General features: G+C 42.7%; 1 protein-coding gene and 1 long non-coding RNA gene across 5 annotated transcripts in view; both read left to right on the top strand.

Moving 5' to 3' along the window:
* LOC123984281 (arginyl-tRNA--protein transferase 1) overlaps window positions 1-21,237 on the top strand; it is a 54,518-nt gene extending 33,281 nt beyond the window's left edge. For 3 of the 4 annotated variants that reach the window (XM_046071079.1, XM_046071078.1, XM_046071077.1), the window contains 3 exons: window positions 762-861; window positions 14,363-14,483; window positions 20,356-21,237. In XM_046071079.1, the coding sequence (XP_045927035.1) occupies window positions 762-861; window positions 14,363-14,483; window positions 20,356-20,534 (400 nt within the window). In that variant the 3' untranslated portion in view covers window positions 20,535-21,237. The remainder of the gene's footprint in view (window positions 1-761; window positions 862-14,362; window positions 14,484-20,355) is intronic. The other variant, XM_046071080.1, reaches the window with a different exon arrangement.
* Window positions 21,238-22,546: 1,309 nt separating this feature from the next.
* On the top strand, window positions 22,547-25,801 carry LOC123984319. Its single transcript, XR_006828419.1, has 3 exons — window positions 22,547-22,737; window positions 24,677-24,749; window positions 25,247-25,801. It is a non-coding gene; the product is annotated as an uncharacterized LOC123984319 (long non-coding RNA).
* Window positions 25,802-27,252: the final 1,451 nt, after the last annotated feature.

Below are 27,252 nucleotides of genomic sequence, written 5' to 3'. Positions count from 1 at the left end.
CGTCCCTTTCTCTTTCTTGACCCTCCTCTTTTATATTCTTCTCCTGCTCTCTCTCTGCCTGTCTCTTCCCCCTCCCTGGCTTGGCCTTCTTTGTCCCATGTCTTATTTTTCAGTGCAATGAAGGGGGAACTCTCCCCCTTCATTTAAGCGGGTGAAACACAGAGGGTGGAAGGAAGAGTGAAACAAAAAGGGAGAAGAAAGAGGAGCTGGAATTTAGTTATGGAATAGTGAAGGAAACGGCAGAGGGGGAAAATAGGCTTTTAGAAAAAGGGTGCAATTAAGGAAGAAGCTATTGGGGAAAAATAAAGCAGGCAAGACATTTACTGTATTTGAAGAAGCTGTATAAATCTTCCAAGTTTTAAATCTTTATTTTACACGCTCTCGCCCTCTTTTTTTCACCAACTTCTTTTCTGCTCGAGGGCTCAATGCCGATAGAGAGAAGGCAGTTGTTTTTGTGTAATGAAATGAGACCAAGAAAAGCTGCCTTTTTGAGTGTGGGTGTTTACTTCCTCAGCTTAGGCACTGCTCTAGTCAGAGCTCCTGCTACCAATTTTATTTCTTAATGCCCCCATTTATACGCTGTTGATATACTAACCTGTAAGAAAAACACATTTTAAGTTATTTGGTGTACACTTAAACTCAATATATTCTAAATGACTCTTTACTTTGTATGGCTGATTTGTTTTCAGTGAAGCAGTAAGGCTGAGACTTTTCTTACAGTACCTCTGTGAAAAGATGTGTTTCTGTGTTTCCTGCCACAGGGAGATCGCATTCACCAGGCAGCTGCAGAAACAGTCCCCCAAGTTGTCCTACTACTACCTGGGCTTTTACATTCACTCCTGTCCCAAGATGCGGTATAAGGTATGCATCGTCTCACATTCACTTACTTTGATCAATATATCTTTTCTAAGTTGAATTGTATTTCCACCTTTTAAGGTTTTTTTATTTTTTATTTTTTTTTATAAAAAAACCCCCCATAACCCAGTATAATAGTATTACATTTTTATATTTTGGCAACAGTGTGAGGACTGCTGCAACACTTGATGGTTGTAGTGTGAGTTAAACATCCAGTATATTCCTGACAGTGTAAATGTAATATCACATAGACCAAGATTGTGTCCCTCTTCTTTGTGTTAAAATTCAAATTTCTCTTACACTGTTAATGATACTTTAGCAAAACAAACTTCCGCACACTTTTTAACTTGCAAAAATAAGTTTATAAGCTGGCAACGTTTCAGTACTAGACCTTCATCAGGCAAAATAATGATAACTAGTTTTAATGGATGGATGAACTCAATGATGTTGTATTTCCATACTTTGTTTGTAATATTTCACCTAAAGAGTGAGTTTTTGCCATGCTCCCCAAAATGCCACAATGATATATGACTTAACATTTTGATGTGCAAGCCCATTTTACAGGAGACAAATGTTTCTGCTCTGTCCGTTTGGTGTTTTAATGTTTCACACTGAGCCTCAGTTCAACAACATCTCTGATCGCTCTGTACATGAGAGATGGTCATCTTATACTGTAGCTGGAGGACAGACGGTAAAGCAGTAAAGTTCAGCTGTTTTATGGGCATATCAGGATGATGTGTCAATTTCAAGAAATGTGTTGATCTCTCTCCCACATTATTTACATATCTCTCTCCGTCTATCCCCCTCCTTTCTGAACTGCTCCTCGCCTCTCAGGCCAGTGACCAAAGTGGTTTGTTTCTCTCATTGCTTTTGCTTTCCTGAGAGACATTAAATATCCCAACAGCCTGCTTATACTGTAAAAGAGGAGGAAGACCAGTCCCCTCTTTTTCCTCTTTTACTTTTGTTATTATAGGTGCAAAGTCCTCAACAGGGGCCTACCTAGGCTCTTTTCGCTCTTATTTCTACATGAATCCTGGCACCTACTTTAATTTTTCATGTATTACAGTTGTGCTGTGCAGAAGTCTATCCAGCTTGGTTACACACGTCAATGGTTAGAAGGCAATAGTTCATCAAATGGTTCAGCAGTGGGTTAAAGATATATACTTTACCTTAAAGATACATTTTTCGTAAAAATCCAACAAAAGATCAGGGATGCCTGGTCAGAGAAACATTGTTGCAATCTAGATAACAGGCAAATGCATTATACCGTATACTTAAATGCACATGGAAAAGTTATTTTACCATAAAAGCTGATTCATACGCAATAAACCTCAATTTAGGAGGGATAAAAACAAGAAGAAATGTAAGTAAATGTGATGGAATGGATACCAGAACAGACATAGAAAGGGGGAAAAAAGGGAGGACGTGGCTGCTGAAGACATTAAAGGTTGAGAGAAAGGTCACACTGGATACGGCAACTGTAACTCAGCAGCAAGAAGTGTGTGGCACACATGCACATTTTGCATATTTTTACCGTGCAGTACAAGTGCAGTTGATGTACGATGGAAACATTTACACAAATGCATAATGTATATGCAATCATTCACATGTACATGGGAGCCACTACTTATACTTATAAACATGCTCACATTCACACCAAACACCACCATAAGATCTATAGTTTCAGGAGGATGGCGAAAGAAAGCAGCCTTTCCAAGTCCATTGGTTTGGCCAAGATTTACCATTCATCCCTTTATTCTCTCTTTCATCTACTAATTCCTCTTTTTCTCTGTCATTTCATTCAGATGTTCCCAGAGCTTGTTCTTGTCCATGGGAGACTGATGTCTTGTTGGGGATTATGGCAATGTGCCACATCTTTTTACCCATTTACATCTTGTTTTTGCAGTTTGCATTGTGCTTTGCCCATTTTCTCAGTTTGGGACTGTGTATGGAATGCATGTGAGTGTGTTAGCTCTGTTTATGTGTGTGTTGAATCTCGATCACGCTGTTTGTCTGAGAATGCCGTTACCACAGCGCCAAACCCCCCTTGCAGTGGTATTTACTCCCGCAACCCCCATATCTGTTCTTGTGTGTTTGCGATTGCAGTGTCTTGTTCACAATCTCCCCATTTCTTCCTATTTTACCCTTGGGGAGGAACACAGAACAAGGGTGAGAAGGTTGCCCAGTTCCCACCTTTGGGATCTCCCACTCCCACAGAAACACACCCGCGCAAACTCTCAGCACAAGCACAGTGTCTCATTCCATTGTCTGATTTGCATATGAGCCCAAGTAGTTCATGCACAGACACACTGTGGAATTGCTCAAGTCGCTAAGATGGGGAGCCCCTAAACTCCGCTGTTATTGTGTTGGAGCTTTACTGGTTTCTGGATCTCAGTCCTGCTGCTTGCGTCTTTAAGGACCAAAACACCAGCACTTGAACCCTGCTGGACACCACTCAAACCCCTTGAACACTCCCTCTCTCTATTTTACCCACCTACCCCCTCCTCTCCCCTTGCCACTTCTTCATTCAACTCTCTGTACCCATCACTTTCTGAGACCATGTTCACACTAATGTGGATGCATTTTAAATAAAAAAAATTTTTTACCCCCCACTGGGGCCTTTTGTCCATCCTAAGGGTGTACTTTTCACACCCAGAATATGATCTTTTTTTTTTTTAGAAATACCTGGAAATTTGGATGAATATGAAAGTACTTAAGATTTTTAAAAAATATATCAAATTACATAATACAGGTTTTGTATTTTAATGTGTTGGACATCACCTGAATTTCATTGAAGGCTTAGATTGTCTCGCACAAGATTCTGAGAGGAATACTAAAAACCGTCTTTAAACAGTTTCCTCTCTTTGGGATTGTTCATACAGCACTCTCATTCCCTGAGGAGCAATAGATTGTTTATGTAACTGAAACCAGCAGCTTTGTGAAATACTTTTTATTGTGACTCTACATAGTGTTCATAGACATGCTGGAGAGCTTTTAAAAGTAGTAGTAAGGAAACACCTTCTATAGCGACTTTCTACAGCCTCTACCTGAGCTGTTATTTGTCCTGTCCCCTCATATCCTCCTGCTGCATGCTAAGCAGCATGTTATGGATTTGGCTGTGTAAGGCTACTGTCTAAGCACGGACTAACTCTTAGTTGTGTTTCCATTTTGGAGTATTCTTGAGTTCTGTATTGGGAGGGAAGTCCTTTCTGCCAGGTCACATCCCTGCATGCCCAGAGAACAGCTCCATGTGTGATGGGTTTAAAGGTTCTTAGCAGTGCCAAAGCCTGGACATGGTCCTGTAGAGCAGCCTTAAAAGGAAGAAGACTTGGAATCCAGCCAGGAACAGGGGGCTGCCTGGCCAGTGTCAGACCCTCTGCTTTGTTCTCCAGGCTGGGACGGAGCGTCCCACAGAGGCTTGCTGGTTTGACTGGTGGGTTCAGGGTTAGACGTGACATCCTGCCCCTGGCTCCTGTCCCTGGTCCTTTGGCCCTCCATGGCCCTCTGATGTTGAACTGTAGAGAGCAGAAGGTGAAGCTGTTGGAGGCTAAATGAGACCAAAGGTCTTGGCCCTTCTGCTACTCTTTTTTTTGTGTAGCTAGAAGTCATCTGAATTAACTGCCCTTGTGACTTGACAGGGTAACTGTGACTTTGTAGCCTGGGATGTCAGACAATATTGGTAGCTTGTTTGGATGGATTGTGGTCAAATGTGAACATACACTTAAAGTGTCCATCAGAGTACTGCAGCCTTGAGAGTATACAATTTTTTCTCACCATATTTTATTTACTTGTCCTCCAGTAACTTCACCGTCCAGCTTCAGAAGCTCACACCATGTACTCAGAGTTTCATTAGCTTTCATTTGATACATTTCCACTTTTTATTTTGGACAGAACAAGGAGTAAAAGATCCGTGCCACGTTGGAGTGATTTTCCATTTCTTTGCAGAGGTGTGTGAGCACTTGTCCATGTCGGTTGTTTTATAAGTACTAAATAAGCAGACTTTGATGATAACAAACGAGCCGGTCAGCCACTTGGCTTCACCAGTCTGCTGTACCTGGTCTTAACAGATCAAGCACTTTTCAAGTGCGGCATACATGCGCGCACACACAGACAGAACATCCAGTTGTACCCAGTTGGTGAGGGAGTGAGAGAGTTACATGAAGTGGCTCTTACTCTTGTTATTATTGTTCACAGTGAAAGAATGTCTCACTCTGAGCCCAGGAAACCATTAAATTTTCCACAGAGAGGAAGAAAGAGGGAGTGAGCAAAATGAGTGAAAAGAGGAGGAAGAGGACAGATGGAGAGGAAAAAAAGCAGTGACAAAATGTGTGCCAAATGAGAAAAGGAGGCAAGATGAAAAGCATTATTCGTTTTCCCGGCGGTACTTCACTGACTTTTAAAGAGCCCTTTCGCAGCAGCTGCACCTCCGTTCCCTTTCAACCCAACTCCTCCTCGCCCACAAACAACAAACACTGTCAGAGAGCCGGTCAGTTCTCTAGCAACAGCCAGTAGTTTTCCACATGGCCAAAGCTTTTGAATTCAGTGGACCGGAAATGAATCCATCCAGGTGTCAGCCACTGTATGGAAAAGTATGTTAGCATACGACTGTTTCAGTCAGTTGCTGCTATGCTAATGTCTCCCTTAATCTGTGTGCGCCTGCAGGCCTTTCTGTCACCTGCTGCATGAGCTTAGTTCTCATGACATCAATTAGACAGGACAAAGTGCCTCCCAGCTCAGGCATGTACATCGGACCTCATTTTCTCAGGACACACAAATACACACCTGCACACAGAGATGTTATTTTTAAGGTTGACAAGTGATCAATACTAAAGGTTTGTCATACATATTTCAGTTTGATCAAATCAGTCTTCAGTAGTTGGCCCAAAAATGCAAACAATACTCAGCTTTCTGAATCATTGCGGGGCCATCAATAACTACCTGTGTATATTAATGTAATGAATCTCTCCCTCAAATAGTCTGTGTCCTCTCCAGGTACGCAGTTGCAGGTTATGACATGCTAAAAGGCTCTAAGCCACAGTTATCAGGTCTCTTCATGCATGTTATTTTCACTCAAGGGTCCTATTCAGACAGTATGTTATGTGTATGTGTGTGACTTCACATTCTGTGTGTCACTTGTTGTACATCTGAGAAGATTGAGAGTGGCAGTAAGTGAGTTTGAGGCATCTAGAGGTGGGTATTTCCCACAGAGGCCCCCATCCCTGTGCACCATGCTACAGTACACAGCTTTTTTTTTTGATTATTTGTTAGATTTGTTCATGAGGGCATTCCTTTCTTATGTATTTTTGTTTATGTTTTGCTCTTGGCATAAAGTATATAATCCTTTTGATAGATTTTGAGTTGCATTGAAAAGGTTTACCATGAACGGCGGAACTGTGGGTTTATGCTTCAGCGGCCCTACAGGTCCAGGCACCGTACAGCCACCCCTTTTCCCTCTTTCTTTCCCTCCTTTTTGTTTCCATTCTTCTTTCAGCAACTGTTCACAAAACCAGCCACCATGGTTGGGTTTGGGATGAAAGATTGATGGAGAGAGAAGGGATCAGAATGAGCAAACTTTCAACTGATTTCATTCAGAGATAAAACCTGGAGTCACATTTTGTTAATTTAGTCTGATGTTATTACTGGGCTAGAAGGCAGCAAGAGTGATATGTATTTTTGCAGTCGGGAGGATCCTGTTTCTGCAATTGTCATATCTGCATGCTCAGATGCACAAAGCATGGCGGCTCAGCTAGAGGTAGTATAATGTTACTGTGGTGAGTTCAGTGTTCGATGCTGAAACTGACAGTCTCTCATGTGTTTACCGTAATAGTTTGATTTCTTTAGCCCTTTCTTTCTTTTTGCTCTTTCTGTTTTCCTTAGATGAAGCAATATTCATTTGGTTTTTAGAATGTATTCTTCTACTATGCCAGTTGCATTACCTTCCAACAATCCTCATGTTAGAAAACCTGTGCCCATCAAAATAAGATCAAACCCAACCCGGCCCATTTACACCCTCTTTGTAAAATTTACAAGCTAAAGCATACCTCTTTTGCTGCCTTCCAGCTCTCTTAAATTGGAGCCTTTCTGACAGAAACAGTGTTGTTTTATTTAGCTCGACAGGAGACCACCAACAGTGCACCTCTCAGCAGAGACATTTGTTTAAAGATTTTGATAATTTCTCTTCTCTTTTATACCTCATCGTCTCTTTTTTTTTTCTCACCCCATGTATCCGGCCACAGTTGTGTTTTTAACAAATCATTAACAGGCTACAGCACAGTCTGGGGGCAGCCACTGCTTGGCACCCCCTAGGAGGAGCGCTGACAGGGTGAGAGTCTGAGGGAGCAGAGTTCAAGAGGTCAGGTCAGACGATTCAGTCTTACTGTGTGTGGAAGGACGGAGTTGTGGGGGTGCGGGTGGCAGGAGGGTAGGAGCGAGGGGTAGGTGTCAAGGTCACAAGGGCGAAAATGAGAGTTTGGAGATAGTGTCATGCTGAGCCATTCCAGAGCTCTCTAGCTGCCATCCTGAGGTGTTTGCCTTGCCATTAACATCACCACTATTTATTTTCAAAAGTGCTGCAGCTGTGCGACTTTATCTGAAATGCCTGGTTTCTTTTTGGCGAGGGAATGCAGTCAGATCTTTGATAAGAACTACTGGACAGAAGGAGCTTGCCTCATAAATGCAGTTAGATGTTTATTCAGAGTATGGGTGGAAGGCCTTGGTTTAGGTCTTGCAGTTAGAAATTTGAGGTGTGGTTTTAAGACCAAGATTAGGGGCTGTGCCTCCTTGTGCAAGTCAGTAAGCCGTGGTCTGTCTCAGACAGGCGCAACAGCTCGCCTGCACATAAAGACCAGGGGAGTTAAAGAGATAAAAGTGCCCGGCCTGTGAGCTGATGCCCATAAAAGCGCTACCATTGGTTCTCAGGGCTCTGTCGAAATGTGATCCTGTAAAAATATTTTCTCCTCATTAACCTGTCATCCGTGGGGCCGTGACGCATAGCCATGCGAGGGAGTGCTGGGACAGAGTGGGGTGGGTGGAGGGCATTGTAGGGGTTGTCTAGGGGCCCAAGGGGGAGACTTACCGGCCTGGATGCTGTATTTGAAGGTCGTCCGGTGGTAATGTGTTGAGTAGGGTGAAAAGGCCTTGGTGGGCCCCGAGTGTTTAAACAGCAGCAGTTAGTGTAAATCTCCCCAAACACAGACCCCAGACATGTTCAGGGCAAACACACACACACACACACACACACACACACACACACACACGCACACACAAATCTATATGCACATATTGTCAGAGACTGCGTGTGAAAGTGCGTCTGTGTGGGCCAATATTCTGAGACACCGCTTGTTTGGACTTGTCTTTCACTGGTGCTGTCCCTCTGCTTTTGGTGGTATTTGTCTAGCTGCATGTGTGTTTGTGTGAGTTGCGCTATTTACGTGCGTCCATCAGCAGAGGCCCCCCAGCCATGCCCCCGTGTCTGGGCAAAATGTATGTGTTTCAACAGTCTTAGGATGATAGAGGGGAGTGTATTGTGAGAGCTCTATGTTTGAGAGAGAGTACGGATGTAGGGATCAGGACTTGTGTTTATTGGTTTTTGAGTAAGATTGGCTAAATGTGACCCTGGGTCAGAGTAGGTCTGCTCAGCTCTGGGTCACACTAGACCTCTTTGTATACCCTCAGAGTTCAGGCTTGTCCTGAGTGACAATCAGCTGAATAACGAACTATGAAGCGACCACAAATGTGACATGGTGAGCATATTTGTCTGTTTGGGTCAAATGTGTTCTGCTGAGAGTTCTTGACAAATGTGTAATCATGACATAATATCCCATTCACTATTGTGCTCATGCTCAACCTCCTATATTATAAAACAGGCTCTCTTTTGTATAGCATGTTATTTTTGGATAGTAAATCTTTTGCCAGAGACAAACGGAGCAAGGTCTAACATTAGTGACCTCATCTGTTCTGCGACCAGCCTTACATCACACTCTTGGAGCCACTCTGTCTCATACTAAAGTAGGTGTTCAGTGGAGCAGCAGATTACTGTATAACTTAATGCTCTTTCCTGTAGAGATTCGAGCTGTACTGATACTGTTAACAAGAATAGACTCATTGAGGCTGCAGTCAGACATTCTGCACAGTGCCTGACTTGTGCACACACACATAAAGGGACACCTCAGCTAGGGGCACTGTGGGTGAAAACTCAACTGGAGATATGAGCAGGAAATCAGCAGCAGATGTGGTGTGAAGTCATGCAGATGGAGGCAGGGAACCCCTCTTACTTACCTACACTAAGTTCACCTCCTGTCTTCTGGTCTTTCCTCCACTAAGCCTGAAAGAGGTTCACTTTGAACCATGACACTGGTGTGCGACTGCGAAACAGTGAGTGACCTCATCCTCGAAATTTCTCCCTCTAATGCAAGATGTGATGGTGTCTTAGATCTGCTTTCATATTAACATATTAAGTGATGCAATTCTGCTCAGCTGGCTTTAGCGCCTCATATATTTTCAGTTGTCTCAATTTATTGATTAACTGCTTGTTTGACGTAATGGCAGAATATAGGCGACCAATGGTTCAAAACACAAAGATATTCAAATTCAACAAATTCTCACATTTGAGAACCAGAGAAATATTTGGCATTAAATTAATTAACTAATCATCAAAAAAGTTGGTGATTTAGTTTTCAGATTAATCTATTAAATATCTTCATGTTTATGCCAGAGCCAAAAGCATAGCTGCATTAATTGGTGAATTTGTCCATTTAGCCATGGTGGCTAGCGCTACTCAGAGTTCTTCCTCTGTTTTCTCCACACAAACCCATTTTGTTGTCACATGAAGCATAAAACCCATCAACCCTATGCTCCAGAGCACGTGTTCAGATAAAGACTGGCCTGATGCAAGTTTTTAAAATTTTAATAAAGTATTTAACTGGTAATAAGCTAAGAGTCAGAATGTGAATTAGTGTGGTTACCTGTCCACCATTTGTTACCTGTCCACCATTTGGACGATGTGAAAGACACTTTTGGCTAACGGTCTCTCGATTGATGAAAGTTGTCTCAACTCTAGACATACCAAACTAATAGACAGGCAGGGAGGAAGAAAAGAAGCAGAATGCAAAAGAAGTGTAGGTTTTCATGAGGATTCCTTGGCTGCAGTGAAGCGCTGGATTTTTGTGTCTGATTAATTGCTTTACATATAAATCATAGCTAAGGGCCCGGGGCATCGCTCTCTGTCTTGAGGTGTGTGAGAAAACGAGACAGAAATGGGTAGGGAGGGGTGTACAATGAGGGAGAGGAGCAAGGTGACAGTTATGTGTTTGAATCACTGGGTTGGTAATAAAGTTCACTCTGACAGCAGGGCCCCTGCTATCTGTATGTCTGTGAAGCCTGTGTGGCCCGAAAAGAATGAGTGATGCTGTGTCACCGAGGGGCTCGGGGTGATAATAGATCTGCAAAGTATTGTGCAACCACATGTGGACACATGTGTTTATTTATGTCTGATGATTGAGGTTGTGTAATTGTTTACACTAGGGCAGCTTGCTATTCAAATGAGGTTGAGTAATTTCCCCCTCTGCCTTGTTAAAGTTCAGTTCATTGGCAAACCTGCACTGAAAAAGATTGCGTTCCTATAAACAGTGACCTCTGCACATTAATTAACAAACGCACAGCAGAACAATAGATGTAAATGTCTGAGTGCATTCCCTCACTTGTAAATGTACAGTTTCCATTCCCCCCCCCCCCCCCCCCCCCCCCCCCCCCCCCCCCCCAAGTTTCTCTCCCTTTCTGTGGCTACCACTGAATGCAACTTTTTATTTCTCTTTTGTTTTTCCATTTGTCTCCATCTCACCCTCTGTCTACTTAGCTCTTCCCCCATCTTTCCAAGTCCTCCCCCTACATCACCAGCTTCCAACATCCTCTCAGTGCTGGGCCCCGCCGTCCTGGCACTCAAGACTGCTCCTATCACTTCTATCAGCTTGCCCCGGTCCATATCTCAGTGACGTTAAATACCATCATTTTACTCATCTGCACCTAATTTTCTCTCGTCCCTCCCGTTCTCCCTCATACCTCCCTCCAACCTCCATTTCATTTATCACACCTCAGACGGCGGCCAAGTCTATCCGCTGACGTTTGTACATGTTTCAGTCTCTCACCACTTGTTTTTTCATCCCCCCCCATCTCTCTTTCATTCTGTCTATCTAAACCAGCCTTTCAGCGGTTGTCAGTTATCGGCATCACCTCCGTATCCGTCTGAACATGCGAGCACAGAAAGGAAGAAAGGATGGAGGGATGATGGATTGGTTTGTGTGGGAGGCTCTGGGCATTTAGAAAGGGAGGGACTGAGCCACTGAAGAGAGGAGGACCAAACCAAAAAGATGTTTTTCGTCCGGAAAACCTCATCCTGGGAATCTGTCGCGTGGCCGGGTAGCCCTCTAATGCAACTGTGTGGCTGGACATATTAAAAAAACATATAGATATACACACAAAAAACTTCCTCACATGGCTTTCTGGCCTTTCACATATTGTCACTGTCACTTAACAGCCACTCAGGATCATAGATTTGTAGAATTAGGCAATTTCACTTTGAAAACACTTTCACTCACCAGCTATTAGGTTGGTTGTTTCAGGGGACTGCATTCTCTGTTGGTATAAGAAACTGTTAGATAAAGGAGATGGATATTGTGAGCTGACGCAGAAAACACTGGTCTGAAGAAGAGCCAAGGAAGCTGCAGGAGTAGCTGTGAATTACAGGGCCTTGAAGCCAACTTGGGGAAGGAAAAAAATAAGAGGGAAGACAAAGAAAGTCAGTGGTGAGCTCAGTCTTTACTTTGAGTCCAATAAAGAAAAGAAGCTTACAGATAGGTTGTGGCAAACCAAGCTTTTCTTTCCCTCTCTTCTTCCTTCTTTTCTCTCTCCTCTGTCCAGACCACTAATAGCTGTGTCGTCTCGCACTTCTCCATCCTTCTCTTCATCCTTTTCTCTTTTCAGGCTGAGAATTGAGGAATTGTGCCTGTGCCATGACCACACTCTGCTTCTCATTGTGGTTACATAGGCTTCTCTTTCTGTTGAAACTGTACAGCAAAGGACTGGATATATCATTTTGGACGGTGGACTCAAAACAAAAGCCTTTAGAAATCAGGAATCCACTTCATTTACACACAAAAACGGAATAATAGCTCATCGAAAGGTCTGCCCTTGCATGTTTTCTTTCTTCTGTGTCTCTCACTCTCTCTCTTAAAAGACTAGCTACTCCATTCACACCTCTGTTTCTCCTTTCCACCCTCCCTCTACGCACCTAGGTTGAGATGAGGTGCAGTGTCAGGATGCAGAGGCCTATAGCAGGAAAAATGTGTGTCTCACTGTGTTTCTACTGCCGAGTGTGTGTGTTTTCTGCACATAGAGGTGTGTCCCACTGCGGTGTTGAAGGAGTCTATAGAGGTGAGGCAGAGTGTGAGAGTGTCAGGCTGACTGTGCTGACAGTTGTAGAAGGCTGTAGGTTGTTGGGACACGGAGTACATCCGATCAATGTGTGTGTCAATTGTAGCTACAGATGCATTGCAATCCACCTCCATCTATCTGTTAGCAGAAGCACTTAAAGTATGTTGGTGTCTTTTGCTTGACTTGCTTTTTCCCCTTACAGCCTCTATCTCAGTTTTGGCTTGTACACTTTTTTGCATGACTGTAAGAATTTAGAGATACAAATTAGCGTTTCTCCTGTAGCCATTTTACCTTATTGTGCGCAGCGCAAAAGGGTGACTTGAAGGCAAAGCCTGGTTATGAGTTTATCCCCCAAAATCTTCTGTTTTTCATTTTTCAAAGCTGTAAAGCAGCCTTGTTCATTCTCATGGCATCCGATCCTGCATGTAAAAACAGGCAGCATATTTTCCATATAGGCCCACTGACAGATGGGTCGTGGTCAGAGCACTTGTGTAGCAACAGCATTTTTCCCAGGATGGTATTTCCTTTGTCTTGCTTATTATTATGAGTTCATAGTGACATCTGTGTTTTCTCTTTTTGTCCGAAGTTTAAGCATCCTGCACTTTTTGACCCCCAGTTGTGTATAAAGAGTCTTTGTCCTTCAGTTTAATGTCTCCAAAACTCTAAATATTATTGTGTGTGTGTTGAGATTGTGCAGCGGGCCTGTTGCAGGCGCCTGCTTGTTTACAGAGCTATCTCGGCAGTTTGTGTTTGTTTGGAGCCATGTGATAGAACACAGGTCTCTGATAATAGAGTCTCCCCCCACCCCCCCGTCCTTTCTGTTCTTTCAACCCCTCACTCATTTTTTTCCCTTTTGCCCTGCAGCTGTTTTTGTTCGGCTTGGTTTACTTTCCATCCAAAATGTTAGGTCAAATACAGACTTGTACCCATTTCACAAGCACACATTACAATATGCTGGTGTGTTTGCAGACAACATAACACTCCTGACACAGAGAAACATTCCCAAAACAAAGAACTTTAACAAAGTTTGAGCAGAATTTGATCCGGGTCTCAACCCATAGCTCTGTTTACAACTTGTCAAACCTTTAACCATAAAGTATCACTAGTATAGTGAAAAATGGTGTTACTAAGGCTGAAACTAATCATTATTCAGTCCCTCAGGCATTTCGGGGGGTGATTTTTGTGGCCTAAAATACCTGATTTTGTGGCAGCTTTTTAAAAAATTGTGATGAAAGTTGCAATGTTTTGGGGCGTTTTTTGCGATGAAATTGTGGGAATATGTGAAAACTGCAAAAGTAGATGTGATATTTTCCCGCCAGGATTTAAACCAGCTTAACCTGGGCTCTTTCAGGACTTGCAAATGACAGAGATTGAACAACCTGTGTCATAGTGATGTGTCTCATCTGACGTCCTCCATGCGTTTCTGCAGCTCTATGTGTCAATAGACGATTTCCTTTTATGTTCGACCACAATACTGCCCGTCTTGCAAAACAGTTTACCCCCGCTTTGGTAAATAAGATCCCGTTACTGTTTTTCACTGTCCCTTTTTTTTTTTTTTTTTTTTTTTTTTTTTTCGGCAAATGTGAGACGTATCACACAAGTCTGCTTGTAAACAAGGAAATGACAAGCTGACATAAGACAACTTTAAGCGGGGAAAGAAGTGGTTATTTGTCAAAAATGCAGGTTGGACTGAAATCACAGGGATTTGTTGAATTTCTGTTAATAGTTGCGATCGCAAAATTCTGAAGGGGCTGATTATTATAATATAATGGCCATTATCATCCTGTCAATAATGCAGTTTGATTAGTCTATAAAATGCCAGAAAAGTGTTAATAATGCTCAAAAATCAGGATGACGTCTTCACATTGCTTGTTGTTGTCCAATGAACAGTTAAAACAATTATGGCAATATAAAAAAAGCTGGTAAGACACCTTATAGAAGCTGTAATAAATGAATGTTATTTTTCATGGATAAAACACACAAAATTTAATACATTTTCACGATTGTTCACATTTTCTGCTGATTAATTAAATGATAATGAATAACAAATAGTTTCTCTCTGTCCCCTTTTATTTCCCAGGGGCAGTACCGGCCTTCAGACCTTCTGTGCCCAGAAACCTTTGTCTGGGTACCAATAGAGCGATGCATTCCCCAGCTTGAGAACGCCCGCTATGCCCGTTTCAACCAGGATCCTGATGCAGGTTTAACTATGCAACACACTACTCTGCTGTTATCATCACCCATCTACTGCATTTAATGTCTGAAACACCATGTTTCTGCATTTATCCCATACAGTTGCATCCATTTCTAACATTGCTAACATACTGACCTGTCTTCCAGTTCGTCATACACGCTGTTCTTGGTGAACCCATGAACCTTGTGTTAACATCTGATCCGGTTTTACTGTGATGGTGTATTCAATACTGCTTGCTCCAAGGCAGCATGCAGTCACTGAACAGGGGTAAACTGAGGGCCTGCAGCTCTGATCACAGATTTCTCTCCCCGTGATCCTTCAGCATGGTCAGAGCAGAGCCAGCACTGTCATTATGGAAGGACCATGTTGCCATTAGATGAATAGTGATATCAAAAATAATAAACCGCATGCAGAAGGTAGACTGGCAGACGCCCATTGCCTGGACTGGCTGAGTGAGAGATGGAGGCCAGGGAGAGTGTTTAATAGGGTGTAAGTGAGAGTTTTAAGTAGGTGCATAGCCAGAAAGGCAGATACATTTTCTTTTTCTCCTCATTTCTTAAATCTCTGTCTGCTCACTCTGCTGTGTTGATCTGCATTTTTGTGCTCTAGGTGGTTTTGGGTGAATATGCAGTAAAATTCCTACAGCTCCCACAAAAACTGAAACCAAAATTTAGAGTGCCAGTCCAATGGGTATGAGAATGCTTAGCTTTGGAACGAAAAGGTAATACATACAAAAAAATGCTTTAGATTGCCAGAGCCTGTAACCTGGGTGGTTGAGTGTACAGGGGCCAGCCAACTCCTGTTTTCTCTTCCCCATTAACTTGCATCACCAAATAGGCACCAAACAAGAAAGCGCTACTGATAGACAGTAATAGGACATGAGGGGGGTAACAGAAGAATAGATGGGGCAGGTGGGGTGAAAATGTATTTTATAGAAATGGGAAGAGATAGGGAGGGAGGCTGGTGGCTGTATGCTGGCACTAGAAGAGAAAAAAGTACAATAAAATGAGAGACGAGGAGGGAATGTGGTGAGACAGCAGGTCAAATTGCACGATGAGGTTAGGTTTGTGGGCACTGAGTGAACCATCCCAGAATCAAAATCTTAACACACAACACAAGGAGTTAAGGATTCTACACATTTTGTTGGCCATTTCCTGGCTATCTTTGGTTGTTCACTCATGTTGGTGAAAGCACCACACCCAGGAGAAATAAGGGCATTTAAAAGACCATTAGCAGGCAGGTTATTTACAACATTGCCATTAACAGCTTAGCCACTGGTAGGTCCGACCGTTTCCTGTCAATCACACCACTAATCCCTGAGTAGGCACAAATTGCTGAGGACAAAGTGGCGGTCTCGGAGTTAGCGATTTTCACTGCGGCCAGAGTATGTTTGTGTGTCTGTGGCTCTTGCGGTGCCTCCATTCCTGCATGGACTGTTGATCTTGGACGGGACTGGACATTATTTCAGGCCTAGCTGTCCAAACGCAGTGTCATTACATTTCCGTGCGAGCTGTCTAGATGGTTAGCTCTCATGTCTGTTGCCAAACTGTGGGTCGCCAGACAAGTGGTGGTGTGGAGGTTTCTGTCTTCTCCAGAAATACACCCAGTGGTCAGTCACCAGGTCAGCCTGGCCTGTGTCATCGTCAGGTTAGCAGCATGGCACACTGAGGCCTGTGGGCCTGTCCCGTCCTAATTGGCAGTTTGTCAATGTGTGGCATGTTTTTGGCCCAAATAAAGACAATGTTGCAAGTCCTGGGAAGTCCTGACTGCATGTAATGGTGTGGGAATCACCTATGTATCTTTTAGGAAGTAACTATGTATTGTAATCCCATTTATGTTACTGCTGTGTGTGCTGTCATTATGACATTTTGTACTCTGGCCTGATTGCTCACTATACTTCCATGAAATATGTCAAAAGTCACATTAATTTTGTTTGTCTATTCTATACTTAGAGGATATTTAATGTGCCAGTGTATCAACTCACTGTCATCAGTAGTCTGTTCACTGGACAACCTCCTAATTTCTTCACCTTATTCTGTTGATATTCAAAAGAATATCTATATATTTGAAATGTATACAGGATGACAATACAACTTTCAATTCTTGACAGTGAGAAACTAAACTGGGAACAAAAATTCTTGGTCCAGAAAAGTGTATAAAGATAAAAACAAGTTGACAGCACATGTCAGATGTTTAAGAAATTTCTGTTTTCACCAAACCCCAAAGTCCCCATTAATTCTAACACAGGCTTGTTGTAAGGCCCTGCCTCGAACTCTAAGTCTCACCCAAGGGGTGAATGGGAATTGGGGTGCTGGTTTTGCGTCCAGATTGTAGGCGTGACCGGGTCCTAATGAGGTGTGTAAAGACAGCTAATCTAAAGTTTACACAACTCTGTCCAGAGCAGGCTCACATTGATTACATGCCTGTTGCTGACATATCGAGGGTCCTAGGGCCTCGTTGTGGCCTTTCACAAATGTACATACAGTATGCACGCACACACACACACACACACACACACACACACACACACACACACACACACACACACACACACACACATTCTACACAGCGCATATGTATGATCTCGTACACACTCATAATCAGTGTTTGGTTGACAGAGAAGAAAAGTAGGGCCATTTCCCACTCAGCAGGATAAACACTTACTAAAATGTGTGATAGAAGTTGTCACCCCCTGGACGCCAGTACAGACACACAAAATTACATATTGCATACACGTACTACACAAAGTTGCGTTTATTAAAAATATCTAAAATATTGAAAACAAATATTCTCATTCTGTTGGTTTCTCTTTCATGACTCATACATAGGAATTCACACATTCATTTCTCATCAAGCTAATTCATTCTGAGATCTACAGTGTTTGTGCTTTCAGCCACGCAAAGTGAAGCCAAAACATTAGGCGGGGGAGCTACCACCCATAACCTCCTGGCCTTTCTACTATATTTCTAGTTTTTACAGTCTACACTTTCATATGTCTGTCAGAGCCACTTTGCTCTGCTCCTCAGTCTGGCTTGCTTTAATGTTCCCATTCAGAGTGGAGAGGAGACAGATATCAGATATGTTTTCATTTTAAAACGCAGCATTTTTGCTTCGTTTACGCCTGCCGTTCAGAACAGCAAATCCGAACACTAAAATGGAAACGTTTGAAAACGCTGCTGACCCTGTTTTCATTTTAAAACTCCGGGGTCACAGAGATTCAGGGTCTCGCTTTGAGCTGGACGGATATGTGCTAACACAGGGGCTTGAACCCAGGTCTTCTGGTGAAAGAGCAGTCTTGCCCATGTTGGCCTTTTTCTTTTCAAACGTGAGCCCTCTTTTAGATTTGCAACATTGGGTCATAGGAAGTGGTCATAACCCAATGGCCTGCCTTTGACCAGCGTCTGGTGTTAAGCCAGTGTTTCAAAACTTTGAGATGGATGGGAAGAGAGAGAGGAGCGTGGCGAGGTGTCGAGGCCTCTAGCCTCAGTCCTGACCCTCTCACTCCCCGACCGACCCTCACCACTCCTCTAGCCCCCGACCCTTGAACCCCGACCCAGAGGAGCTGTGACCTCGGAGCGGTGTGTCACTGAACGTCCGGTGGGCCTGACGAGAACAGGGTCTGCAGCTACTCAAACTAAGGAGGGGGCACTGATGGAGGACGGAGTGAGTGAAGTGAAAGTTGTTTATGTGAGGAACGGATGTTTGGATTGCCTTGAGTAAGAGAGAGAGATGAGGCCTCTGCTCAGTATTACTGTTGAGGTTAATAGACCATCTTAAAGCTGCATGCTGCTGTTCATTAAAATGATCACTACGTAATATCTTCACAAAGGGACAGTGTTGCTTTAGACCAGTGTCACACATTTGAGTGGACAAAGTGTAACTCTGCGTAACTGTTTAAGTGGGCTGTCACACTGATAAAGAACATGAGGAGACACAGAGTGCTGAGAGAGACAATGCTGAAGGCAGCTTAACTTATCAAGGAAGCATAGAACTATTAAATATTTTCACTTTCATCCCATCAGGACACATTAATTCTTCATGGACCAAAATTATGGTCATGTGAAAGTTGCATAACATGTTTACATCTTTTAAAACCCATTTCCACACATGGTGAGACTTACCATACTGCTGATTTTCTTCATTTAAAAGTTTGTATCAAGCATTCTTCAATTATGTGACTCAGCAGTTTTTCGAAGAAGGGGAAAGACACAGTGGTTAGGGCATTACTGAGCAGGGAAATGAGGCTAATAAATAAAATATGAATCCACAGTGTGGTTTGAAAAAAAAGAAAGTTGAAATATGAAAATATCTTTATGGTGGGGGGGGGGGCAAGGAGCCTCGCCTCGGGGGTTTATGTTCATACTCCACTCTCTTTTCGCTCGCTTGCTTTTCAGGTAGTGCCTGTGCAAATTTAATGCCATACTGGTACATTGCCTGTTTCAGTGAAACTTGTGGCCTGTAACATTCTAACTGATCACAGCCGCAAAGTTAGTTGACTCATATTGCTCATATCAAGTTTCTGATCACAAACAGCCCATGAAGATCCAGTCCAGAGTGCCTTTAGGTACTTTGTAAACTAGAGATCCCAATTAACATCTGGCACAAGAGAAAAGACCCTTGATTGTGGTATTGCATCACATTTTTGCAGTTTTTCCTCTCTATTGTCTTGTTTTCCTGTTTTATTAGGTGATCAGGTGGGATTTGGCAGTACTATGGCGAATATTTATGGAATTAGACAGAAATATGTGCACTCACATCACTCGTACCACCTGGGTGCTCAGCTGTGAGCCACATGAGTATTGTCAGGGAGAGTGGTAGTGGCGAGTGGGAGGCCCTGAGCTCTATTAATACCAAATCTAACTCGCTCCTGTTTGACTGATGTGTCGCCATCGGCCTGGCAAGCTCCTCTCCACAGCCTGACCCGAAGTTTATTTTCATCTGCTTCCTCTCTGCTAGGCCAGACCATGACTGCTCCAGAAAGGAGAGGCTGATTGGATTAAATATTTTATGAAGAGTGTGTAGGGGATATAATGTGTTATAATATACATTTTATGCATTTTACACTTGGTAGAACAGCACAATGTTTGGAGAAGACGAGCTACGGAGAGGAATAAAATCTTTTTGAGAGGGCAATTAGAGAGAGTAGATCAGGGGTGTCATTCATTGGGAAGACGGTGTGACATGAGGTGCGTATTGAAGTTCCAGTGACTGACAGCAAATGAAAGACCCCTCAGTTCTGACTGGAGTTGGAAAATTATTAGTGCTCACAATGGATTTTGTGCAAGATATTCAGGTCAGGTTGGCTCAGTTGATAGTTCCTGCTGTGCTACCCCTTGCCTGTCGTCTTGGTGCCAGCTGTGGGCAGCTTGGCTCAACCTCGCTGCTGGAGGCAGCGGTTTTAGTGTCACAACGAGGGTCGCTGTTTTTTGTAGTTGGTTTTTTTTTTTACTCTTTTTTTAAATTTTTTTTCCCAACCCGACTCTCCAGAGGACCAGTCAGAGCTGCTGAACACGCACACATTTGAGATTAACAGTGTTTTTACTGGTCTAATGAGAGCTGGCAGTATATGACACAGGACCTGATGAAATGCTGGGTTTGGCAAGGCAGCAGGGAGCAAGGCCCCCGTTAAACAAGGCCAACTAACTAGCCTGCTCACGCACCACCATGATTCCAGGTTTAGGGCATAGGGGAATTAGTACTGTCGGGGGGGGGGGATGCTTTCTGCTCCTCCAACAGCTTCTCGGAATAATGGTGTATCCTTGCCAAGTCATTCAGAGGTTAACTCATAAGAATGGGGGAAAATAAGAACATTGTTTATTGTGCTTGATGTGTCTACACTGGTCCTTATTATATTCTCATGTGTGCCTGCTTGTATCCAGGAGATGCTCGGGTGCTGAAGGACGTGGGCCGAGCCCTGGTGCTATACAGACGGACCGTCATGCCCTATGCAGCCTACTCCCGCAAACGCAAAGGCTCCAGCGACGAGACGGAGGTGCAGCAGTACGCCAGCTTGGTTGGCCAGAACTGTGCTGAAAGGATCTTGCTCTACCGCGCATAAACATACAGCATGACACCACTGTACCTTTTTAATATACGTAAATAGGCACTTCCCAGCAACAGCAGTCTGTCTGTCTCTGTTTATGTATGTCTGTGTCTTCTCACTGTCTGTGAAAGTGCTTTCTGCTGCCTCTCCCAGTAGTCTCACCATGCTTAGATCTACACAGGCTGGAACAATGCAACTCACTGTCTACTGTAGATATCTTTTCACCCATCAGCCTCATTCATCTGTTATGTATCATTAATGTACATTTTCATGTATCAATGAATACCACAGCATCCAGTCTCTGTTTAGTTCAGGTGCATCTTTTTACAGGGACGCATCCCTTGAATGTTTTTTTGATAATGTGTGTTCATCACTTTGCTTTTTTGCGCAATACTCAATCCTGAATGCTTAAGTATTGATGTCATAAAAGCACATCTAACTACACACAGGTGACAGCTCTCCTATGAACTGACACAGGTCAAGGCTTATGTCAGGATCTTGAAGAGCTTGTTCTCCTTTGAATGTTCAATGATTATGATAGTGGTTTTCAGTTGCTTACATTAAATCCCAAAACGATCCCACAGCATTGTAAAGATTATAAACGAATAACTCATTGTTTTTTGTCTGTTATATTTATAGCTTAATTTGCTTTTCTTTTAATATTGGCACTGTCGTTTTTGGTTAAATTAAATAAGGGGTTGTATATTCTCTACTTAGACATTGTGGCTTTCCATCTTTTGTTTGCTAATTATGCAACACAACCTCAAATCCACTGCCAGCAAGATAGTAGGAACAGGGCAATAAATCATCAAGAGTCGTCATGCTGGCATAAACTCTGTACATTTTTACACATACAGTAGTAAGCTTATGTCTCCCAAAACACATGTACACCCAGAGATAAGTGCTTGAGTTGGACTTGTTGAATTGGGCCAAGCAACAGGTGTTAGATATATGAGCTGGTGGAACACAAATGTGAATGGCCTTTCGCCCCTAAATGAGTGTCAACAGCAGTCAGGCCCTCTGCCAACCAGTGTTGGGCAAGTTACTCAGAAATTGTAAATCAAAATATATAAATATGGAATAAACAAATGCAAGTTATATAAGAATAATAAAAGAATAGAGAAAAATAATACAACTATTTGCAGAGAAAGAACTATGTGCCAGATATTTACATGTGCATTACTCTGGTTTGTATTGCACAGACGTATTGCAACAGAAGAGAATAAAATATACAAATATAGAACAACGATTAACAATTAACAACAAATATGTGCAATGTGCCAGGTTTGTGCATGATATGAAATGAAATAATATTTAAAAGTTACTAGTTACTTATTACTGGGTGATAAAAGTAAGTAGTTACGTTACTTGTTATGTTATTATATTACTTTCACTACTTTAGCAACAAGTAAAGCTAGCTGTCCATCAGGAAACACTCCAATGTTCATTACCCAGACTTGAGGCAATGCAGCCGGAGGCCATCAGAGAGAAAAACAGAAATCTTGGGAAGGCTATGTAAAATGTTGGTTTCCTGACATCCAAAGATTGCGCAGCGTTGACTTGTAGCTTGCTAGCTCAGTGGAATGACAGCTTGGTGTTGTGTTAATGAAGTTAAAATAACAAAAAACATTGGATAGTGGACTGTGCTGAGGGCAGGATCTGACTTGTGACATCACAGCCTTACAGAAGGCTTGACGGCTTGTTTAAAGGCACAGTTCCTGAATACAGGCTGTGTACATTTCTCTGTGGATCGATTTTTATTTCTTTATGTTTTCACAGCTTTTATATAGCGCCTAGACTTGCTATATAATCAAAACAACATGGAAATCTCACTTTCTACTATATGGGACCTTTATTTATGCATAACATGCATTATGCATAATTGCATAACTCGCTTTTCGAGACAGCCTCAAGTGGCCATTTTATAAACCGCCATTTTTGGCAGTGTTAGCTTCATTTTTCCACCCTGGATGGTTTCACTTCGTTTTAAAAGTGCTTTGAATAATTTCAGCTGATTTTAATTAGAAAAGCACTGAGCAGTGGATGTCTTAATGCCATCAGAGATCAGTCTTTGCAACCTTTATGTAAGTAGCTTAATTTAGCCTTCCTATGACCCTAAAGTAGCCTCATTGTGCTCCTCAAAAATTCATGATAGGTGTCCAAAAGATAATATTAAGCACATGAACACTGGAGGCAGGATATCAAGTTGTTGAGAAAGGTCAGTAGCAGTCCTTGAACAAACAGCATAAACACTGGTGTGAAGTTTTCAGGTGAAACTAAGCATACACGATGATCCCACTGCCTCCTTGATCTGAACATTGTCTAGTAGGTATGCTCTTTAAATCCTCCTGCACACAGTATTTCTGATGTGGTTAACCATGTTGTGTGTGTGACATCTCTAAACCAGGCGGGTGAGTATCGTATTCTTCTGGATGCTTACCTAGAGACACACAGTCATGCAGCTAGCTAACACAACAGTGCCAGCTTGACTCTGGACAAGACTTGTATTTGTGCAGCAGCTCTGCTCTCCTGTGCGGCCTGACCTGACTGCTGCACATTTTGCCAGCCGGCCTGTCTGCACCCAATCCTGAGAAAACAGTTGAGAGAGTCAGTCCCTCCAGTTTAAACTCAACCTGGGTGTAAGAGCAGCCTGTGTCTTCGGGAATTAGGACGGATTGACAGGCTAATTCTCCAAGAAGGGTACACTGACGCTGGCTAGTGGCCATGTTGGATTCACTGTTTCTCTCCCACATTAGGCATGCTTCCCCTCAGACTTAATGTGCACTCACATAGACCCACACACACACACACACACACACACACACACACACACACACACACTCCTGGCACTGTCACGAGTAGTTAGTCTTGGTGGACGCCACACATAAGGACATGTGCCAGTGCTGTGTAGGACCTCTTTCTGTCAAAACAAGTGGCCTGGACTGGTAGGCTATTTTATAATGAGTCCATAATGCTGCAAGACGGGGATGATGGCAGGGTTTGGACATTACGCTGATATACAATTGTGTCACTGCTCATAATTCTTATTATATTATATATTATATTATCTTATATAAGTATGAGGTATGTACTGACCACGCACTGCTGCTGAAATACCGTTCAGCCAAAGGTCAGCATTCAGAGAATAAAGGGGCCTGGGGAGAAGGCTTTATCTTCATGTCAGACCTGAGTCACACAGAGATGGTTTAAATACTCATTATGGTTTATTTTTGTCTGTGCTGGTGCCAAATGGATGGGGTTTGTCACACTGGAAAATAAAGAGACTGCCAAAAATTGTGAAAAAGCGTGTGACCCTATAGTAAGATAGCATTTAGAAGCAGACACGGCTACATTTTCTGAAGAAAATTTAAGTGGGCTTGCTTACACTGAAAATGTGACACTGTAAACAAGTTAAGATATCTTAATATGTTAATATTTGCATGTGTATGTGAGTTGCAGTTGAAGTTGAAGCACTTAACAGTGAATGGAATGGAAGTGCAGGTGAAATCAGTTTAAGTGTAACAAGCGTTTGCAAATTTTGTTTAAATTTGAAGTCCTTCAAAGTAATCGGAGAGTCAGCTGAAAAGTAAGAGATGAAACTAGCTGAAATGTCAGCCAATGCGTAAGCCATGAAAGCACTCAAACTGTTATTTAAAAAGTAAAGGATGAGAGAACTGAAATTTCAGTTGAAGTTGTTGCACCAGAATTCGTGTATGTGTGTGCACTGTTAATAGCTGAAGTGGCAGCAGTTTAAATGTCAGTTTAAGCTCAAGTAAATAAGTATTTGTATCGCTATTCTGCTGTAGCTTGTGGCCAGATGAAAATATCAGGGAGCCCACAGAGGAAAGAGGATGTGTCAGCATGAAATGGTATGGGAAGGAAAAGCAAGTCTGAAAATGAGGAAAAAGAGGCACCATTCCTTTCTTCTTTTTTTTTTTTTGCCGTTTTCGAAACGTCTAATCCAAACTTGCGTGTGGAATCATGTCAGAGAAATATGGAATAATATCCCTCAGCTGTTTACGTAAATGTCTCTAAATATTACATGCTGCCTTAGTGAGTATTATTTGCTTTTGTGGTAAATAAGAGGGAAAATGTGTTTAGGAAAAGAGCAGATTTGATCTTTTTTTTATATATATATTCATTTTCCCTGATGGTAGGAACACAGATGCTGCCAGGGAATGGAGTTGAAGCATATACATCATCCACCAGCATCCTCTGATCACATCTACTGTATGTATGAGGAAACTGGGACTCTGTGTGGCATCTGAAGTGGTGATTACATGATGCTGTCATCCTGTTTGTACTGTAAATATAAAACTATCTGTAGGCGGTGAGCTGTTAGATCGCTCTTGTTTTCAGTTTTTCACTGAGCTGATCTTTCTATAGTACACACAACGTTGATTTCATCATACCCAGGGGCAGAATGTTAACTTCGTCTCTGTCCACAGTATGTTGTGTGTGTGCGTCTGTGTGCACAATGTTTACTTCTATTAGCCCTTGTGTGCGGGGGCTGCTTGTTTGGATTGGCTCCCGATAAGGACAGTGTAAATTTACAAGTTTGTTTTTTTGATTCTCCCGTGCGCACTTCTCTGTCCACCATTGCGTGTATGCGTGTGTGTGTGTGTGTGTGTGTGAGAGAGAGAGAGTGTGTCTATATGTCTGTTGTTTGTTCCATTGTAGTGAGGACGTGTTTTATTGGCTCATGTATGTACTTACACCCACGCCAGGCCCCCCAGACCAGCGGAAGCTCCCAGGCCAGAGGAAGTGCCGAGCTCCTTTGTGAACAAGGCCCTCCCGGATTAAGCGTAACGCACCCTAAATGCAGGCCCTTTCTCCTGGGGATTATCTAAGGGACAGAGGGGCACCCACTCCCACTGGGACCCTGTCACCCAAATTCAACACACCATCACCAGACCGCTCCCTAGCCCCCTTGCTACGATACAGGACATGAGGGAAGGCATTGTGCCCCTAGAGACAATGCTAAAGTGATTAGCCTGAGTTATTAAGGGAGCATAGAAAATGCATTTTGACATGGGGCTTCAAGATGATCGCAACTCGTTGGACATGGTGAAAATAGTAACAAGCATCAGGTTGTTGTGTACACATGTTTAGTCATTCTGAAGTGTACAGATGCAGGCGTGTAGTCAAGAGTAAACTATTTCAGCTCAGTTGATTTATTTGCTAAATAGTTTAAATCCATTGCTTTCATTTTCACTTCACTGTATGTCCTACATGTGCACGCCATGTACGGTTCTTGAATGTGTGAAGCTACTGTCAAAGTGATTTACAGTCCATAAGGAAATAAAAGGGACGTTAAAGAGAAAAAAAGGCATGAACTCTCATTAATACATTTGATTTATATTAGTGGTTGCATGCTTTGTGGTGATCAAAACTGGATTTTACTCACTTGTTTTCTGCTACATGGCTGGACAGAAGCCTCAAACAGTAAATCAGCTGTTTTCTGTGCAATGAAAATGTTATTTGCATTTTCTTTTCTATTGGGCAAAATTTTTCTTTTAGACCTACCTTTCCACAACTGATGCACTGTAACTAAGTACATTTACTCAAGTACTTTACATAAATATAATTTTGAGTTTAGTTACCGGTGTTCCCAAACCTTTCGTGACCTCTTACAATAAAGCAGTGTCTAGTTGGTGCTCCATGTAATGTTTCAGATGTCTACGTTGAGGCCCAAAGAGGAAAAAACTCTCCAATGTTTCAAGCAAGCAAAGAATAGAGAAAGATTCCAAAAGATTCATAAACATTGGTGTTGCAGAACAGTTTTTTCTTCTTTCCAACCTCATGAATCATCTCATGACCCCTCAGATTTATCTTGTAACCTTTTTGGAGGGGCCCAGCCCTGAAGTTGGACTAACTAACTGTACATTAGTTAGATATAGCTCCACCTCAACCAGCTACAACAGTAAAATGCTACTTTACTGGGTTTACTTTACTTACTTTAACATTTTGCTGATAATATTTCTGCACTTTTACTCAGGTAGGATTTTAAGTGCAGGACCTTTACTTGCAGTAAATGATGTGAGCACGAGGTTAAATTATATCTGTTTTGTAGAACAAAAGCTGCAGCCTGTACTGTAATTCTTCATTATCAAGTCATTGTCTGACTATGAAGGTGAACCGGGGTGCACAGGCGTGGGAAGAGAGCCCCTCTGGTTTCAAAGTGCTGCTCTTTGGCATGGAGGCACAGAGAAATGACTGCAGGGAGATAAATGTTTTCATCTTATAAACCCTCTCTATGTATTAGTGCTTCCCTCCTCACTCTCCCCTCTCTCTCCCCACAGGTCATCACCACATTAATGTCTCTCTTGTCGCTAATGTCGCTCTCCTTCCTTTGTCTTTTCTCCTGCTTCTCTGGCAGAGAACTGTGCATCTCTTTCTCTCTGGTCATACATATTCCCACTGGCATTAGAATACTAATGTGTCTAGTGTGAATAGAGTAAAGCCTTCGGGCGGTGGTGGGAGCCGACCCACCTCTCAATATGTGCGCTGTCTCTTCTGGGGGATCTAAATCTTCTTTTGCTTGCTCTCTCCCCGCTGCTTCTTTAGCCTCGATCTCATTTAACTCCACTAATGGAAGCGCCCCCCACCCCTGTCTCCTGTCGCCTCCAGTTTCTATTGGATGTGGGAAGTATATTTTCCAGAAGTTTAGAAAACAGGTAGAGGTGAGAGTCCCAACCAACACCAACCCCCTCCTAAACTTTTCTCCTTCCCA

This window comes from Micropterus dolomieu, linkage group LG15 (assembly GCF_021292245.1).
Source record: "Micropterus dolomieu isolate WLL.071019.BEF.003 ecotype Adirondacks linkage group LG15, ASM2129224v1, whole genome shotgun sequence".
NCBI lineage: Eukaryota > Metazoa > Chordata > Actinopteri > Centrarchiformes > Centrarchidae > Micropterus > Micropterus dolomieu.
This window is presented reverse-complemented; position numbering and strand designations above follow the sequence as displayed.